The 19,053-nt window shown below is 47.6% G+C and overlaps 1 protein-coding gene across 1 annotated transcript in view; it reads left to right on the top strand.

The window, feature by feature from the left end:
- fgd1 (FYVE, RhoGEF and PH domain containing 1) overlaps positions 1–17,246 on the top strand; it is an 18,360-nt gene extending 1,114 nt beyond the window's left edge. The window contains exons 2-18 of the mRNA XM_069680711.1: positions 3,754–4,056; positions 4,147–4,345; positions 4,427–5,159; positions 5,638–5,727; positions 5,814–5,962; positions 6,041–6,197; positions 6,286–6,424; positions 6,675–6,733; positions 7,430–7,576; positions 9,587–9,679; positions 9,826–9,905; positions 9,987–10,017; positions 10,221–10,322; positions 10,614–10,742; positions 11,391–11,549; positions 11,740–11,886; positions 12,144–17,246. Of these exons, the coding sequence (XP_069536812.1) occupies positions 3,754–4,056; positions 4,147–4,345; positions 4,427–5,159; positions 5,638–5,727; positions 5,814–5,962; positions 6,041–6,197; positions 6,286–6,424; positions 6,675–6,733; positions 7,430–7,576; positions 9,587–9,679; positions 9,826–9,905; positions 9,987–10,017; positions 10,221–10,322; positions 10,614–10,742; positions 11,391–11,549; positions 11,740–11,886; positions 12,144–12,419 (2,993 nt within the window). The 3' untranslated portion in view covers positions 12,420–17,246. The remainder of the gene's footprint in view (positions 1–3,753; positions 4,057–4,146; positions 4,346–4,426; positions 5,160–5,637; positions 5,728–5,813; positions 5,963–6,040; positions 6,198–6,285; positions 6,425–6,674; positions 6,734–7,429; positions 7,577–9,586; positions 9,680–9,825; positions 9,906–9,986; positions 10,018–10,220; positions 10,323–10,613; positions 10,743–11,390; positions 11,550–11,739; positions 11,887–12,143) is intronic.
- The last annotated feature ends 1,807 nt before the right edge of the window (positions 17,247–19,053 follow it).

The raw sequence follows: 19,053 nt of genomic DNA, 5'->3' as shown, positions 1-19,053 counted from the left end.
CTGATAACGTATCCAGATAGAGACCAACACCTAACAGCTCCTAAAACCTCTGTGGGTCAGATCAGACGGTCACAGAGATATGATCCTCTCTAATGAAGCTAAAGACGCGACAGACTACAGGTTGTACCCTGACCAATCATCACTCACCTGACACCTGACCGCCTGTCTGATCAGACTGTAATCAAGCTGTTGTCTTACAGTCTACTAAAATAACCTCCCCTGTGACCATCAGGCCATTAGAACCACCTAATGGACCTCAGTTACCTCCTCAGAGATGTCTAGAACCATTAACACCCAGAACCCCCTGACTGACTACTAAAACCTCCTCCAAGACCCTGTAACCTCTTAATAACCTCTTGAATCTCATCGATCACCTCCACCTTCAGAAGTACCTTTAGACCCTCCTGGATGACAACTAGATCTTCTAGAACAGCCTGACTACTAAAACTTCCTCAAGGACCCTGCAATCTCTTTAACAACCGACAACACCCTTTAGGGTGACTAGAACCGCCTAAAAGACTTGTATGACCTGTATTAACCTATACCTGGAACCTCAGTGAGCACTAGAACTTTGTAAAATATGTCTATAACCAAAAACATCACTAGCACCAACTCAGTGCTCTCTAGAACCCTCTAGAACCCTCTAAAACCTCCAACAGGACCCCTGTAACCTCGATAATGAATAGAACCACCTAAAAGGTATAACCTCCCTGACCATAGACCCTCCTGAGTTACTACTAGAACCTCCACAATGACCTCTGGAGCCTTCTCAGTGACCTCTAGAACGCCCTGATTACTAAAGTCACTTCTAGTATCCCTGTAACCTCCCAATGATAAATAAAGCATTTGTAAGTGTGACTTTAACCCGCTAAAGCCATAAATACTAGAACCTTTAAAGTACATCATGAACCTTGTAAGTGACACTCCAAAGTACTGAAATCTCCCCCTGTAACCCCCTTAATGATCACAACAACCCCCTCAAGATCAGCAGACCCACCTTAGAACCTCTTTTATATCTCATAGAACCCGCTCAACGATCACTAGAACCTTCCAACTGACCTCTTGAAACTCCTGATTACCTAAACCTCCCCAAGAACTCCTGTAACTTTGTCATGACCAAAACAATGCCCCTCTGGCAGCCCCTCAAAAGATCCCTAAAACTTTCTCACTGACTGCTAGAACTCTCTTTTAAGGAAAACAAGAACCCCTGGAACCTTATCAGTGGAACTAGAACCTTGTCACCTCATCACTTCTAGCACCTCCTAATGGATCAATAGGGTCTTCTCACTGACCTCTGAAGACTCCTGTCAACAAAACCTCCTCAAGGTCCCCTGTTATAGACTAACCTCTGCATACATCACTTCTTCTCCAATAATCTCGACTAGAACCACCTTAAAAAGCACATAGAACCTCCCTAATGCCCCCTGGAACCTCCTGAGGGATCACTAGAACTCTGTAATGACTGCAAAAAAACTTCTCAGTGACTTCTAGAGCCTCCTGATCACTGAAACGTCCTCCTCGACCACAACCAAAACCTCTGCATAGACCACCACAAGCCCTAAAGGGTGACAAGAACCACCTAAAGGTGACATAGATCCTGAATAATTACCCCAAGAACCTCCAAAGGTTGTTTTTGTAACCTTTATAACCTTTATTATAAGATGGTTGACAAGTGAAGGTAAACCTGGACAGGCATAGTGTTAGTGACATGTTGTTCCACCTCGAGCCTCCGGTACACCTTCAGTTCTCAGGTGTGATGAATAACATTCTTACAGAACACTTTCCCTCGTTTGGCATTTTGCTGTGTGTGTGTGTGTGTGTGTGTGTGTGTGTGTGTGTGCGTGTGTGCGCGTGTGCGCGCGTGTGTGCGTGCGTGCGTGTCTACGAGGGTGACAGTGTTGCTAAATAGATTAAAGCAACTGTCCATCATTTTCATCTCTATGTCGTCTCCAGATTCTGATTCTTCAGATTAATCTCAGTTTCAGTCTGTGTGTCCCTACAGAGATACCGTAAACCCAGATTCAGAATGTAGTTAGCCTAGCTTAGCATAAAGACTAAAAGCAAGGGAAACTGCTATCCTAGCTACTGTAAGAGTGTGTTTTGTCTGTTAACATCAGAGGGATTCTGGGTAATGTAGTGTGGTTAGCCGGGCTGCACAGACTGAACCACTAACAGAGAGGAGGAAGTGAACTGGAGGAAATCAACTTAATGTTCTGTTTAATCACTGAGACGGCTTTTATTATCACGCACACACACACGCACGCACACACGCACACACACACGCACGCACACACGCACACGCGCATGCACACACACACGCACGCACCAGATGCGCATGCACGCGCACGCCCACGCACGCACGCACACACCACTTCCTGTTCACTTTGATCAGTTAATTATTTTATTTGTTTCGTGCTGTTGAGGTTTTTTTAGTTAATCTGTTTCATCCAATCAGACTCCTTTAACGTCACAGCTGCAATGACCAATCAAATTGCCCATTTCCTCTGATGCAGAGGTCAGAGGTCAAAGGGTTTGACAGGTTAGTCTCAGAGAGCAGAGGAGATGTTGACCTGAGGGTTGTGTTTAAAATGTCTCACAGACAACAATCAATAATGTGATCCACAGCAGGTGCTCCTGATGAGCCGGCAGGTCTCTGATCGTTATGAATAATCAATGATAATAAGCAATCAGCCTGAGAGGACGAACAACGACTCAGTCTTGTCCAAATATGGTCACTTCTCTCTCCAAGATCCAAGATGGCGACGGACAAAATGCCGAACTGGAGGCTTCCTAAGAAAAGTCCAGTGTGTGGTTATTATCGATATATTGAACCTGATCAGCAGGCTGCTCTCGTGTACCGTCTACAGATCTATAGAACACTAAATGAACACACGTCTCCTAAGCCTATATTCATGTTGCAAAGCCTCCTGGGAGTTGTAGAAGCTGTGATACAGACACAGAAAGAAAAAACTGTTAGTTCAGACGGTTCAGGTTTTTGAATCTGATGTTATTTTCAATGATTCCTCTCAGCCAATCAGCTGACAGGAAGCAACGAGACTCAACCAATGAGCTGCAGCCGTCACTGACCACAAAAATCTCCTCCGTCCTCAATGTGAGGTTATTTCTGTCCAGCTGCAGGAGACCTCATGTGGAAGCTATTACTGTGTGTGTGTGTGTGTGTGTGTGTGTGTGTGTGTGTGTGTGTGTGTGTGTGTGTGTGTGTGTGTGTGTGTGAGAGAGTGAGAGAGTGAGAGAGAGTGTGTGTCTGTGTCTGTGTGTGTGTGTGTGTGTGTGTGTGTGTGTGTGTGTGTGTGTGTGTGTGTGTGTGTGTGTGTGTGTGTGTGAGAGAGTGTGAGAGTGTGTGAGTGTGTGTGAGAGAGAGTGTGTGCGTGTGTGCGTCTGTCTGTCTTCCTATCTGTCTGTCTGTCTGTCTGTCTTCCTATCTGTCTGTCTGTCTGTCTGCCTGCCTGTCTGTCTGTCTGTCTGTCTGTCTGTCTGTCTTCCTATCTGTTTGTCTGTCTGTCTGCCTGTCGGTCTGTCTGTCTTCCTGTCTGTCTGTCTGTCTGCCTGTCTGCCTGTCTGTCTGTACACTGCCTGTGCATTACAGTTACTCTCCCGTCCTTAAAGTATCTTCAGGTGTTTCTGCTCTTTAAAACAACTGTGAGGGAAATCTAAAGGCTTTTATTTTGGCAGTCTGTGGGCGTGGCCATGATGCCATGTGACCACTGTCTGACCTATCCTGTCCACCCTCAGGTCCCTCCTCTTCCTCCAGTCCCAGCTTGCTGACTAAGAGTCTCTCTCTGGAGCCGTCCTGCTCGCCGTGTGGCCACCAGGGGGCACTGGACGCTGACGCCCCCCAGCAGCCGCTCTCTGACCCAGGGCCCAGCTCATCCTACTCAGGCCCCGCCTCCCTGGACGGAGGGGCGGAGCTGACAGAGCGTGGCAGCTCAGCTAGCGGGCTGCCGTTGGTGAACGACACGGGTCCTCCGGAGCTGCCAGCTACCGTAATAACACCACTGAGCAAGAGAGCGCCGCTGCCCGGACCCAAGCCCCAGGGTGAAAACTTTATTTAAATTAAAGTGTTTACAATGACTGTATGATTTCATTCTATCATTATGTTAATGACTTTGTGCCCCCCCTTCACAGTCCCTCCAAAGCCCCCCCACCTCCAGCAGCAGGCAGGTGTGTCCAGGCCACGCCCCCGGGCTCCAGACAAGCCCCTCCCCCCTACCCCGCCATGCAGACCCCTCCCTGCAGATCCCCGGGGGGGGCGAAGTCCACCGAACCGCGCAGATGGCACCGCCTCCCCCACCTGTGTCCTGTCACTCATCGAGAAGTTTGAGCGGTGAGTTCTGATTGGTCAAAGATGTCATCAACAACAACACTTCATGAAGTTTTAATCCTGTGTGTGTGTGTGTGTGTGTAGCGAGCAGATCATCGTGGTTCCTGACATCACCGGGGGGGCTCTGTGTCCTCGCCTCCCTGACCCCCCCTCATCCCGACCTTCATCACCACCTTCGTCATCATCGCCTGCCCCTCCCCCACCAGCTGAGGAGCCGCCCACTGAGCCCATGAGTCATGATGACATCACACTGGGGATTGAGGGGGAGGAGGGAGACCTACACCCTGATGACGATGACGATGATGATGAAGAGCTGGCGGCGGCGTGTCGTGACGACCATCAGAAGCGTCTCTCCATGGAGTCGGGTTACAGTGCCACAGAGAAACACCTGGAGGATGACATGGTTGCTGTGGAGATGAGAGAGCAACAACAACAGCCGACTCCACAGTTCGACCAATCAGAGCTCCCCTCGGAGCGGCTGTCCCTCCCCTCTTCACAGACTGACGGGAAGCTGGCCAATCGGGACAGCGGTATAGACAGCATCAGCTCCCCATCACACAGTGAGGAGCTCTGCTTCGCTGGGGTGGACGACGGGGGTGTGGCTTACCCCTGCAGCCCCGCCCTCATGCCGCGCCTCTCCAGCTCATCCTCGTATGCAGTGGAGGGCAGGGAAGGGGAGGAGAGAGAGGGGAGAGACGGAGCCAGGAGGAGGAGGGAGTTCTCTGAGGAGGGAGACAGTGACCTGGAGGAGGAGGAGGAGGCGGAGCTTACACTGGTTCTGCCCCCCCCCAAGACAGAAAGACAGGACTCCGTGGAGGTGAGACAGGAAGAGAGACAGTTTCAAACATAGACTGTAAGAAGTGGACATAGCCTCTTGATAACTCACCTGTATTCTCTCTAACGTCCAGCAGGGGGCGACTCCACTGGTTTTAAAAGACGTCTGATTCTATAGAAGTCTATGAGAACACGCTCCTCCTCCTCTCCTGATGTATCCCCTCAGTAAACATGTTCCTGATGACTTTATGGTCTCAGTCTCTAGTTTCAAGTCTTCTTCAACACAGCATGATGTTCATTTAGTCACTGATGCTCCCATTGAGAGTCACACAGACCAGAGAGGGTTTAGGGCAGGGCTACCTGTGATTGACAGGTTGCTACCATGGCAACTTGAAAAATGTCTTGTTTACTTTCACTAAAAGAAATTCTAAAGAGTCTAATGTTCAATTTTTCAGGGAGTAAAGCCACCTCTAACATCCTGATGATAACACCTGCCTGCCTGTCTCTCTCTCTCTGTCCAGCTGTCTGTCCAGCAGAGGGTCTTTAACATCGCCAACGAGCTGCTGCACACAGAGACCGCCTACGTCTCTAAGCTCCACCTCCTGGACCAGGTGAGACAGTTACCATGGCTACCTGTCTGTATCTAACACCTGCAGGGCTGGTGGGAGGTGTTGACTGTGTGTTTCTCCTCCTGCAGGTGTTCTGTGCCAGACTCCTGGAGGAGGCGCGGTCCCGCTCGTCCTTCCCCTGCGACATGGTTCAGGGAATCTTCTCCAACATCTGCTCCATCTACTGCTTCCACCAGCAGTTCCTGCTGCCAGCGCTGCAGAAACGCATGGAGGAATGGTGAGGAGCTCCTCCTCTTTCTCCTGCTGCTGCTCCTTCTCTGGAGCTGCTCTGACCTCTGTCCTCCTCTGTCTGCAGGGACTCCAACCCACGGATCGGGGACATCCTACAGAAGCTGGCCCCCTTCCTGAAGATGTACGGAGAGTATGTTAAGAATTTCGACCGAGCGATGGAGCTCGTCAACACCTGGATGGAGAGATCGGCTCCGTTCAAGACCATCATCCAGGAGATCCAGGTCCAGACCAGAGCTTAAGTCTTAGTCTGCTACTCATTGTGTGTGTGTGTGTTATTAACTGTGTGTGTATGTGTGTGTGCGCGTGCAGAGGGAGGAGCGCTGTGGGAACCTGACTCTGCAACATCACATGTTGGAGCCGGTCCAGAGGATTCCTCGCTACGAGCTGCTGCTCAAAGATTACCTGCACCGCCTGCCGGAGGATGCCCCCGACTACAGGGACGCCCAGAGTGAGTGAACACACACACACACACACACACACACACACACACACACACACACACACAAAGACACCAGTGCATTGCCCCCAATGGTCATGTGTGGAACTACCTCCTGTGAACTCAGCGATTTTTTTCTGAGGATATGCTCCTGACAAAGCTCAGAGGAATAAAGAAAAAAGGAAGCAGATGTCATGTGACCATCATGTGACCATCATGTGACCATCATGTGACCATCATGTGATCATGCTTCTCTCTGCAGAGTCTCTGGAGCTCATCGCCACAGCAGCAGAACACTCCAACGCTGCCATCAGGAAGATGGTGAGTTTCACACAGCCGACACCTACAACTGTCAGACAGCAACGCACACACACACACACACACACACACACACACACACACACACACACACACACACACACACACACACACACACACTCAGACCACTTCACAGGCTGTCAGTGTGTCATTAACGTTCTCCTCCTCTCTATTTAAACAGCTCTCATTAACAGTCTGAACTGTTTGAACTGCTCTTACATTTGCACACAGAAACTCAGCAGCATGTTTAAACCTCAGGAAGCTGAAGCTCTCTCCTTTATGCACGTCATTTATAACAAACACCATGTTCCCACTGCACGAACTTTCCCTCACAGGGACCAGGGTCTAAATAAAGTCCCTGGGACTTTACCTCCAACAGGTTCCTGGGGGACTTTGCGGGTAGGACTGCAGCGCTGCAGATTTCTGATTGGTGGAGAGCAGGTGTGACTTTCTCACTCCTCAAACACTAATATTCCTAATCCTCACGGGTCTTTGGACCTCAGAGGAGAAGAAGACGACAGGCTGGAGGAACCTTTAGCTCCTGGGACTGAAAGTTCAGCAGGAACTTCTCTTTCATGAACTCTCTGAGATAAAAACAGGAAACTGTCGGGCGTTCAGTTCAAGTGATGAAAGAAACAGTAACTGCTGAGCTTCTCCTGACCCTACCTGTCTCTCTCTCTCTACCTGTCTGTCTGTCAGGAGCGGATGAGGAAGTTGTTGAAGGTGTACGAGTTGTTGGGAGGAGAAGAAGACATTGTGAACCCAACAAACGAGCTCATTAAAGAAGGACACATCCTCAAACTGTCCAACAAAAACGGGACCACACAGGACCGATACCTCATCCTGGTACCCACCTGTCCTATACCTGTCCTCCACCTGTCCTCTACTCTCCTGTCCTTGCTCACCTGTCCTCTATCTGTCCTATACCTGTCCTTCACCTGTCCTCTACTCACCTGTCCTCCACCTGTCCTCTACTCTCCTGTCCTCACTCACCTGTCCTTGACCTGTCCATCGCCTGTCCTCTACTCTCCTGTCCTCGCTCACCTGTCCTATACCTGTCCTCCACCTGTCCTCTACTCTCCTGTCCTTGCTCACCTGTCCTTGACCTGTCCTCTACCTGTCCTCTACTCTCCTGTCCTCACTCACCTGTCCTTGACCTGTCCTCTACCTGTCCTCTACTCTCCTGTCCTTGCTCACCTGTCCTTGACCTGTCCTCTACCTGTCCTCTACTCTCCTGTCCTTGCTCACCTGTCCTTGACCTGTCCTCTACCTGTCCTCCACCTGTCCTCTACTCTCCTGTCCTCACTCACCTGTCCTTGACCTGTCCTCTACCTGTCCTCTACTCTCCTGTCCTTGCTCACCTGTCCTTGACCTGTCCTCTACTCTCCTGTCCTCGCTCACCTGTCCTTGACCTGTCCTCTACTCTCCTGTCCTCGCTCACCTGTCCTTGACCTGTCCTCTACTCTCCTGTCCTCACCTACCTGTCCTTGACCTGTCCTATACCTGTCCTATACCTGTCCTCCATTTGTCCTCTACTCTCCTGTCCTCGCTCACCTGTCCTAGGGTTCTAACCCTAACCCTCTGTCCTTGACCTGTCCTATACCTGTCCTTCACCTGTCCTTCACCTGTCCTCTACTCACCTGTCCTCCACCTGTCCTCTACTCTCCTGTCCTCGCTCACCTGTCCTTGACCTGTCCTCTACCTGTCCTCTACTCTCCTGTCCTTGCTCACCTGTCCTTGACCTGTCCTCTACCTGTCCTCCACCTGTCCTCTATTCTCCTGTCCTCGCTCACCTGTCCTCGCTCACCTGTCCTCGCTCACCTGTCCTTGACCTGTCCTCCACCTGTCCTCTACTCTCCTGTCCTCGCTCACCTGTCCTTGACCTGTCCTCCACCTGTCCTCTACTCTCCTGTCCTTGCTCACCTGTCCTCTATCTGTCCTATACCTGTCCTTCACCTGTCCTCTACTCACCTGTCCTCCACCTGTCCTCTACTCTCCTGTCCTCACTCACCTGTCCTTGACCTGTCCTCTACCTGTCCTCTACTCTCCTGTCCTTGCTCACCTGTCCTTGACCTGTCCTCCACCTGTCCTCCACCTGTCCTCTATTCTCCTGTCCTCGCTCACCTGTCCTATACCTGTCCTCCACCTGTCCTCTACTCTCCTGTCCTTGCTCACCTGTCCTCTATCTGTCCTATACCTGTCCTTCACCTGTCCTCTACTCACCTGTCCTCCACCTGTCCTCTACTCTCCTGTCCTCACTCACCTGTCCTTGACCTGTCCTCTACCTGTCCTCTACTCTCCTGTCCTCACTCACCTGTCCTTGACCTGTCCTCCACCTGTCCTCTACTCTCCTGTCCTCGCTCACCTGTCCTTGACCTGTCCTATACCTGTCCTCTACTCTCCTGTCCTCGCTCACCTGTCCTATACCTGTCCTCCACCTGTCCTCTACTCTCCTGTCCTTGCTCACCTGTCCTCTATCTGTCCTATACCTGTCCTTCACCTGTCCTCTACTCACCTGTCCTCCACCTGTCCTCTACTCTCCTGTCCTCACTCACCTGTCCTTGACCTGTCCTCTACCTGTCCTCTACTCTCCTGTCCTTGCTCACCTGTCCTTGACCTGTCCTCCACCTGTCCTCCACCTGTCCTCTATTCTCCTGTCCTCGCTCACCTGTCCTTGACCTGTCCTATACCTGTCCTCTACTCTCCTGTCCTCGCTCACCTGTCCTTGACCTGTCCTATACCTGTCCTCTACTCTCCTGTCCTCGCTCACCTGTCCTCTATCTGTCCTCTGCTCAACTGTCCTCTGCTCTCATGTGTTGTTGGAGACAGTTCTGACACCTGTCTGTCTCTCTGCAGTTTAACGACAGGTTGCTGTACTGCGTCCCGAAGCTGCGTCTGATTGGTCAGAAGTACGGCGTCCGCGCTCGCATTGATGTGGATGGTATGGAGGTGAGACAAGATCAGCTGACTAACCCCTCTGAGCTCTGCCCACGAATCCTGAATCTGAATGAACCTGTCTGTCCTCCTGTCTGTCCTCCTGTCTGTCCTCCTGTCTGTCTGTCTGTCTGTCTGTCTGTCTGTCTGTCTGTGTCCAGCTGAAGGAGACCAGCAGTGCAGCTGTTCCCAGGACGTTCCTGGTGTCTGGAAAACAGAGATCCCTAGAGCTGCAGGCCAGGTAACCAGAAAGACACACCTGTAGATTGATTTGTTGTACTTCACAATAACAGTCTGACGTTCTGTGTTTGTGTCTCTGCAGGACGGAGGAGGAGAAGAGAGACTGGATACAGGTAAGACATTATAACTTATCACCTCCCTGAAAATCTCACCTGTGACATCACTGCTGGGTGTGGCTGCAGGTGCATTATTAGCATGTTTCTGACCACATCCATCAGTAGTAGTAGACAACTACAGGCTTTTATTGTGAAACATTAATGACAATAATTTGATTATTTGGGTTCATATTGAAGTCTTATTATTCTTTTTCCATCAGGCCATCCAGGCGACCATCCAGAGACACGAGCAGACGGTGGAGAGCTTCAGACAGCTCAACTGCTCACTACGGGACGACGAGTCAACTCCTCCTCACTCCCCGGTAACACACTGACAGCTGTTCTCAGATCAGAATCAAGAGGGGTTGTTTCTCAAACATATAACTAGAGATGTTTAGAAATTATGACAGACCAAAGAGAGGCCAGAATGTTATAATGTTATAATTACATAATGTTTAATGTTTGACCTCAGTAAAACCCTCTGAACTTCTATGATTGTTTAGGAAATATGATGTCAGAGTCCGACCTACCCCCACAGACCTCTGTTATAGAAGAGAGTACTGTAAACCTGTAGAAAAACCCCGCAGGAACACCAAGTGTGCTCTCTCTCTCAGAGCTGTGTGGAGTTGGGAAAGCGAGCTCCGACTCCGATCAGAGAGAAGGAAGTCACTCTGTGTATGAAGTGTCAGGAGCCGTTCAACTCCATCACCAAGAGACGGCATCACTGTAAAGCCTGCGGACACGTATGTTCAATCTTTACTCTGTCTGCTAAATAATCTGGATTTAGTTGTTCTGTTTACAACTACAGACATTTGTCAGTTATTAACAACAGCCGACATTTGTGAAGATTAATAGTTCCCTTAACAACGACTGCCATTAATAGTTCCCTTAACGACTGCCATTAATAGTTCCCTTAACAACTGACATTAGTAGTTCCCTTAACAACGACTGCCATTAATAGTTCCCTTAACGACTGCCATTAATAGTTCCCTTAACAACTGACATTAGTAGTTCCCTTAACAACGACTGCCATTGATAGTTCCCTTAACGACTGACATTAGTAGTTCCCTTAACAACTGAAATTAATAGTTCCCTTAACGACTGACATTAGTAGTTCCCTTAACAACGACTGCCATTAATAGTTCCCTTAACGACTGACATTAGTAGTTCCCTTAACGACTGACATTAGTAGTTCCCTTAACGACTAGTTTAATGTTACCATCAAAATTTGTTTCTTTTACAACTAGACATTTGTCAGTTATTAACAACAGTCAACATTCGTGGTCCCCCTAACAACAGCCGACCTTTGTAGTTCCCTTAACAGTGGCAGAGAGGATGTTGTCTTAAAACCCGCCTGTTTCTCTCATCTGATGGACAGTTTCTGTCTCCAGGTGGTTTGTGGGAAATGTTCAGAGTTTCGTGCTCGTCTGTCATACGACAACAACCGAACCAACCGTGTTTGTGTCGACTGCTATGCTATGCTGGTGGGAGCGTCCCCCTCACCTGCCATGCTAACCAGCAGCACCACCAGGAGGCGATCCATCCTGGAGGTAATTGTGACATCACTGTGATATCACCATTTCATCGTGTGTGTACGTTGATGTTTATCCTACTGGTAGACCTTTGTATTTTCTTTTCACAGGTAAAATTACATCGCTGAACATTTGGTGATGGAAATCTCTCATTTTAAGATTTTGCAGAAATCTGAGGCTCTCTCCCCTCTGTCTCTTGTTGCCATAGAAACAGGCCTCCCTGGCAGCAGAGAACAGTGTGATTTGTAGTTTTCTTCACCACATGGAGAAAGGAGGGGGCCGGGGCTGGCAGAAGGCCTGGTTTGTCATCCCAGAAAACGAGCCGCTGGTGCTCTACATCTATGGAGCTCCACAGGTACGTCACTGAAACGAGCAGTCTGCCCCCTACAGGCTGCAGCAGGCAGCACAGACTAGGGTGTCTCAGAGGGTCGGGTTCAAAGATCTGGGGCACCTTTGGAGGGTTTCAGGTTTACTAATATGACAACAAACGGACCAATCAGAAAACAGCGTGCAGGAGATGGTGTAGTTTGTTATTTGTGGTGTTTTGCCTTGGTATACTACCCATGATGCACTCTGATTCACTGTAAACAAAGGCCTGTATTTTCCATGCAGGATGTGAAGGCGCAGCGAAGTGTGCCTCTGATTGGCTTTGAGGTCTCTCTTCCTGAGTCATGTGACCGCCTGGAGCGACGCCATGCCTTCAAGATCTCCCAGAGTCACCTGACCCTGTACTTCAGTGCTGAGGGAGAGGAGCTACAGCGGCGATGGATGGACATCCTGTCAAGGGCTGGGAGGGGGGAGGAGCCTCAGGTCCACCGACCAATTGTGGAGAGTGTAGAGGAGGAGGGGGAGGAGCTAGCGGCTGCAGCGGAGGGGGAGAACACGTGATTCTATTGGACGGGAGAAGATGATGAAGGCGGGTCATTTAAATGAAGATCTTCTTGGAAACCAGTTTAAACCAGTACATCCAGTCGTAGCTGATATTCAACACACACACACACACACACACACACACACACACACACACACACTGAGCTCTCTGTGTATCTAAAGTCTGCATGATTCCTCCTCACCGTCTTCACCTGTGAGGTGGGCGGTGCCTCTTCTCCCAGAAAATCCCAGAACCACCTGTTTTTACTCCCCTCATTTTAGCCTGTTAAAACACTACAATACCCATAAGCCTCAACTACTGTTACCGTGGAGACACCTCCATCTGCAGCTGTGACATAATCTGATCCAACCTTCAAGAAAAATGTACATTTCTCCATCATTTTAAGAATCAGAGATCAGCAGCCTGAAGCTCTCTGATTGGCCGGTTCCTGAATGTTATCAAACATACAGCACATTGCTCCACATGAACCCCACCTCCAGACATCTCCACTTCATGTTGTGGTTAATGTCTGTGTCACTGTGAGCTGTTGAAACCTTCAGAGAAAGCTGAGCAACAAAATGAAAACATGTTTAACTCACAGTTAAAACTCTGCAGTTTATTGTCGCTTAGCAACGCGACACATTGAGACTGAAACAACCTTTCTCTGAAACGAGGACAGAAAGCTGCAGCGAGAGAAATCACACGTCCAGGAACAAAAGTTGATAGAAACCATAAAACTCACAACAAAGTCACAATGAAAGTGGGAAGTTCATTAAACAGACTGCGATCATTGAGCACACATTTAGTAAAGAATTTAAAATCATTAGGATTGGATGTTACCTGGCGCCCCACCCCCCCAACAAGCACATGGAAACAGAGGTCTGAGGAGGAGAGCATGAAGTAAGAGATGAACGAATGATGGGCGGTTCCTGAGCTGAAACAGGAAGTGAGTTTATAAAGAGTCAGACTGAGAGGACAGAGACGTGTCCTCTTTAAATGCACTTAAAAGACTTTCTACATTTTTTATCCCAAATTTCCCCTGAAGACAAAAATCTGATTTCAGTTTTTTGTATTGCTCCCAAATCCTCTAAACTTCACCCTCAGTAACCCGGAGCTAAACTACATTTCCCAGCAGCCTCTGCTCTGAGGCGTGAACATAATTTACCTAAAGCTCTGCCCTCTGCTGGTCACGTCAGGTGCTGCAGGTTTTATAAAATCACTGAGGCGGTTCATCAGAGTCCTGCAGAAAACTCCCTCAGACGTTCTCCGCCTCCAAACATCAGTTCATCACTACTGTTCATTAATCTGTAAAACCCGAATGTGTTCATTCCTCACTTCAAACGGTTCTTCAGTCGACCGACGTTCAAAAACACGAAGACATGAAGCAGAAACCAGCTGACTGATCAGGACTTTAATTACGACATGATTTTCTGTGTTGTGTCGTCATGAATGAAAGAGAAACATCTGCGACATTACAACATAACACATGAAACATATTCCACGTACAAAATCAGATCGGATTATGAAAGCTGATTTATGATGCCGACTTGTCTTCTGTTTGTGAGGTGAACTGAACCTCTCTGAAGACGTGTTTCAACCTGATCTTTACTGAGCAGACGACAGGTCGACTCACTGACAGAGAACTGACTGAAAGAACTGGTACAGGTGAGATCAGAGGTTCCTGCAGGACTCGATGATCAGCTGATGGTGGATTTTGTTCTTTGTTAGTTGGATGTAAAAAGTTTGAACGTTTGTGGAGTTTTTTTTATTCAGGTGGAGACATGAGGAGCGTCTGAGGAGAACCAGAACCTGGACCAGACTGTGAACCAGGTCAGGTGGACTCAGTGCTTCCTGTTTCCTGGATGGAATGAATCCAGCGATTAGACGGAGCCCAGAAGACAAAGACTGTCGCTGTTTCTATGATGTTCACTTTAGGTGGTGCAGTCTCTCTCTGTCTCTATTAACGACTTTTGGACAAAGTGTTTTGATAGTGAAAAAAGAAACATTATTATGAATATAATTATGCTGATTATTGTTCTTCTCATGAATCTATCTGATGCTATAATGAACAGACAGACTAGTTGTTGGATATTTCTGTGTTTGATGTTTGCTTGATGCAAGAAGAAAACAAAGAGTTAACTTTTGTAAATATAATTTATTCTCCGCTGACCCCTCGGTCATGTGACAATGTAAAGGTTAAAGGTTAGCGCTCGCTGTTCCTCCACACTCTGCAGACCTCCACACAGCCACAACCAATCAGACAGTGCAGTTTTCAGTGGCGGCCATCTTGGCTGCACAGTTTAAATTAACACTAACAAGGTGAGGGTTAAAGGAACAGTCTGACATTTTAGTGAACTATCTTGCTCCTGTGTTCTTCACAGTCAGATGTTCCAGACATCCGTTTCAGAACAGCCACCAGACAAGCTAGCACTGCTAACTGTGCAGCCTTTACGTTAGCATTTAACTCGCTAGCTATCCTGCTCTATACTTTCACCACGAGGATGCAGTTTTTGCTTTAAGCTAACAAGGTATAGCACGTTGCTTATTTTTGGCTAAATGGCAAAAAAGTCTCAATGCTTGTTTGCTAACATTTGTACTGGAGGCTAGCCACTTAACCTGTCGCTGTACTGTTCGTTAGCATAAAGTAAAATATCAGTGAACAGATATGAGTTGATGGAAGGTAAAAATGGCGCTAGGCTAGCAGTTTCCCCCTGCATCCAGTTTTTGTGCTAAGCTAGGCTAAATCTGTGCTGGCCACACAGAAGCTGTGGAACATCTGGCTCTGGTTACAAACGTTTTCCAAACTGGATTTGTCAGAATGTTGAAGTGTTTCTTTAACTTCTACCTCAGCTGTCACTAACATGGTGCTCCGTGTGTGCGCGGGTGTCACAACATGTTTTAGCGTGTTTTTTGGCGTGTACAGACTCAGAGCTGTGCTGTCCTCGCCCCCCTCACAGGGACGGATGGAAAGTCCAGTTACGCAGCCTACAGTTCCCATCATCCTCAGCGGTCACGATGTGCTGAAAATGTCTGACTTTAAATCTGACAGACTCATGTTGAATATTATGTTGGTCAACTTTCAACTTTGTTTCTTTTTCAAAGACTTTGGTTCTGTACTGACCGGTGTGTGTGTGTGTGTGTGTGTGTGTGTGTGTGTGTGTGTGTGTGTGTGTGTGTGTGTGTGTGTGTGTGTGTGTGTGTGTGTGTGTGTGTGTGTGTGTGTGTGTGTGTGTGTGTGTGTGTGTGTGCGTGCGCGTGCGTGCGCGTGCGTGCGTGATATAGTTGAACAGTGGTTGTTGTATCGGTCCAGTGAGCACTTTCTCTCAGTGTGCCAAAGCGCAGGTCAAAGTTGGCCAGAGTTCAGAGTGAAGTTGTCGGCTCACATCACATCTGCAGTTCGTATGTTTGTGACCTCAGGCTGGACACCACATGTTTATTTTCCCTCACAGTCTCAGTGTGAAGCGGTTATAACCACAGATGAGCAGGATTCAATTAAGCATGAATCACATTATTAGAAGAATGATTTAACTCTGTGTGAAACTCGGAATGTAAATGTTATTGAACACTCGCTAGAAGACAAATGTAGTTTTTATAGCACAGAGCTGCCATGGCTGTCAGTGGGAGTTGTCCTCTGACAGGCAGACAGGCACTACCAATAAGACTGCTCGGACAAAGGGGCACAAGATGCTAGCAGTGATGTAATGTTAGCACTCAGAGGGCTAGTTAATATAAAAGTATAACTGCTTTGCTAACTGCTAACTCACTAGTAATGGATTTGAGTTTAAGTTAGCTTGGCTGAGAGGGTTAACCACTGCGGGCTCAGGCAAGATCAGATTATTCTTTGTTGATCCCCACAGGGGAAATTCAGGATGGCTGACACTGAGATGATGCGTCTGTACCTCTCTGTAAGCTGTTCACAGTAAAGTCATGCAGGTGTTTGTTTTACTGTCCATTCAAATTTTCGTGAAATTACGCATCCTGCTCGTCTCTAGTTAAACCAGTTATAACCAGTTAGCAGCAGTGAGACAGCTAGTTCCAGTTCTAAACTGTTTGAATCAATAAATAAAGTTTTAAGCCCTTATAAAGAAGTGTGGACCGGCGAGAACGAGCTCTAATCAGCTGTGATTAGTTGTAGTTATGACAACAGCTAGTTAGGACTGGTTTAAAGCGGTTCTGTCTGTCCTGGTTTACAGTTGATTCAGCGTTTGCCTTACAGTTTGTGGATTTTATTAAACTTTAGCTTGTGCCAAATCAGAGGACCACTCTGTCAGTGTTCAGCAGTTACTGTGTGTGTTTCTTTATCTTTTTAAAGTGATGTTACTGGTTCTGTTCTTTTTTACTTCCCGTGTGTGAAATCAGCCTGTGACACTGGTTCAGTCTCCTCCTCATCAGGCCCGCGGTGTTATGGACTGTGACTGGCTGCTGTTACATTACAGGATTGTTTCCACACAGACTCAGAGGCTGAAACAGAGCGCCTGATGTTACCTGACCTGTGGACTGTGATTAAACCAGAGGTGGATAAAAAGAATTATAATATGGAGCTGTTAAATAACCAATCAGAGGACGGCTGGGATGTGATGTCATTCAGTTCAGTGACATCATTTTTGTAAATGATGTTACCCCCTCTCTCTGGGTGTAACAGCAGCATGGTTGTGTACTCTTCTTCTTCCTGTTGTACTTCTGGTATCTTGTTATTATTGAGTATTGATCGATGCAGATGATTGGTTAGTGGCCGGCCGCTGCCTTCCATCCTGTCCACGTCGTTTCCCATCATGCACCTCTGTACGAAAACACAGTGAGAAATGTTTATGAGGTTATCGATGAAATAAAAACGTCCAAACTGATTATGTGACTGTCTGACTGTGTTTACTAACAATACTACATCTACCACTACTACATGTACTAACACTATTATTACTACTGCCACTTTCAGCACTCGACTACATCAGCCTACTCTGACTGAATCGTTCACTATGATCCTTCTTTCTTTAGTCTCTGGCTGCTTCTCACGTCTCTTATTTGATAGCTCCTCGCTCCTCGCTCGAACCGGAAGTAGTTCTTATCGCAGCTCGGACCAGCGAGGAGCGAGGAGAGAGGAGGGAGTTCCGAGGAGCGATAAGCGAGGATGCACGAGAGCAGCCTCCACGGAAGTCTTTTACTGTCCGACACGCCCCCTTATTACAGATCAGTTAGTGATTGGACGCTGCAGCAGATCGGACTGATGTGAAACTTCACAACATCACCGGAGTTTCATATCGCAGAGGAAGAAGTGGACCTTAAAACAGACTTTACAGGGCGCCTTGAAACCGACTATAAACAACGTCGGTATAATGAGTCGGTATCTGACAAGCTGAGATCGTTTAGAACGAAATATTGATCATAACTTGTCGTAAAATATATAAAATGCAGTGAATAACTGCAGATTTGATTTGTTTTCTGAGTCAACATCTGAGTGTTGAATGAATGAATTCAGAGGGAGCAGGAGAGTCTCTCTGTCAGCAGGTAACACTACGTGTGAGCGTGATCATCAGTGAGGTCGGGTTTGATCAGCGTGACGTGATTTCTATTTATCCTGAAACTTTGAGCCTAATCAATAATGTTCATAGTTCATGAACAGACAGTTTTTGGGCTGATTAAATAATTAATTCAGGTCAGATGATCAGTGATCACAAATGTAAATAATGAACAAGTAATATAAAGACACAGTGCTGGTAGGAAATGTCCGTATGGCTCTGCAGCAGGAACACAGACTGCAGCCTGTTCTTCATGTGCAGGTGTTTGTTACACAGGTAACAGGTTACAGAGAGGAAACACTGTTACTGTGTGTTTCATTAGAATGAATACAGAGCACATGTGTGCAGACTGACAGCTGTTAAAGCAGACTGACGCCGTCATCACATGTCATGTCTCTTAAAAAACATTACCTCGTTTCCTCTCTCCTCTCCTGGTGTCAATCAAATCAATCAATCAATCAATCGATCAAATTTTATTTGTATAGCTCCAAATCATAACCAGGGTTATCTCGAGACACTTTACAGACAGAGCAGGTCTAGACCGGCTCTTTGTTAAGTTATTTAAAGAGAGGCCCAACATGAATCACCATGAGAAGCACTTAGCAACATTCGGCACATTGGCAGAAAAACTTCCTTCAACAGGCAGAAACCTCGAGCAGAACCAGACTCATGCTGAACATCTGAAGAGACTGGATGGGCCGAACATGGGAGAGAAGGAGAAGAAGGATAGAGACAGGCAGAGAGAGCAACAACATATGTTCTTGTTGCATGAACAACAGACACAAACTGATGGTTACAATGCCAATAATAGTGGTAGACTAGGGTGAAGATTAGCAAAATAAATAAATAATAAATTAGCGAGAGAAGCAGAGTAATGATAAAGGCTGAGGTAATCGTAATTGTAACAGTTGAAGTCAACAGGTCTACTATTAGCATTAGCAGCAACAACAATGATGCTATGGGGAAGGCTGATGTTAGTAGTTGTTGCAGTCGAGCAGGTCCACAGCAGCAGGTGGTCTGCAGCAACGATCCCCAGGAACCTTCAAGACAAGGGAGCACAAGAACTCCCAGGAAGATATGTGGTTAGTAATGTTAATGGGACCAGAAAATACAGAGTTAATGAGCTGCATTAATATGA

Source organism: Semicossyphus pulcher, unplaced genomic scaffold (assembly GCF_022749685.1).
Source record: "Semicossyphus pulcher isolate SPU_LCO1_2020_fin unplaced genomic scaffold, fSemPul1.0.p SCAF_40, whole genome shotgun sequence".
NCBI lineage: Eukaryota > Metazoa > Chordata > Actinopteri > Labriformes > Labridae > Semicossyphus > Semicossyphus pulcher.
This window is presented reverse-complemented; position numbering and strand designations above follow the sequence as displayed.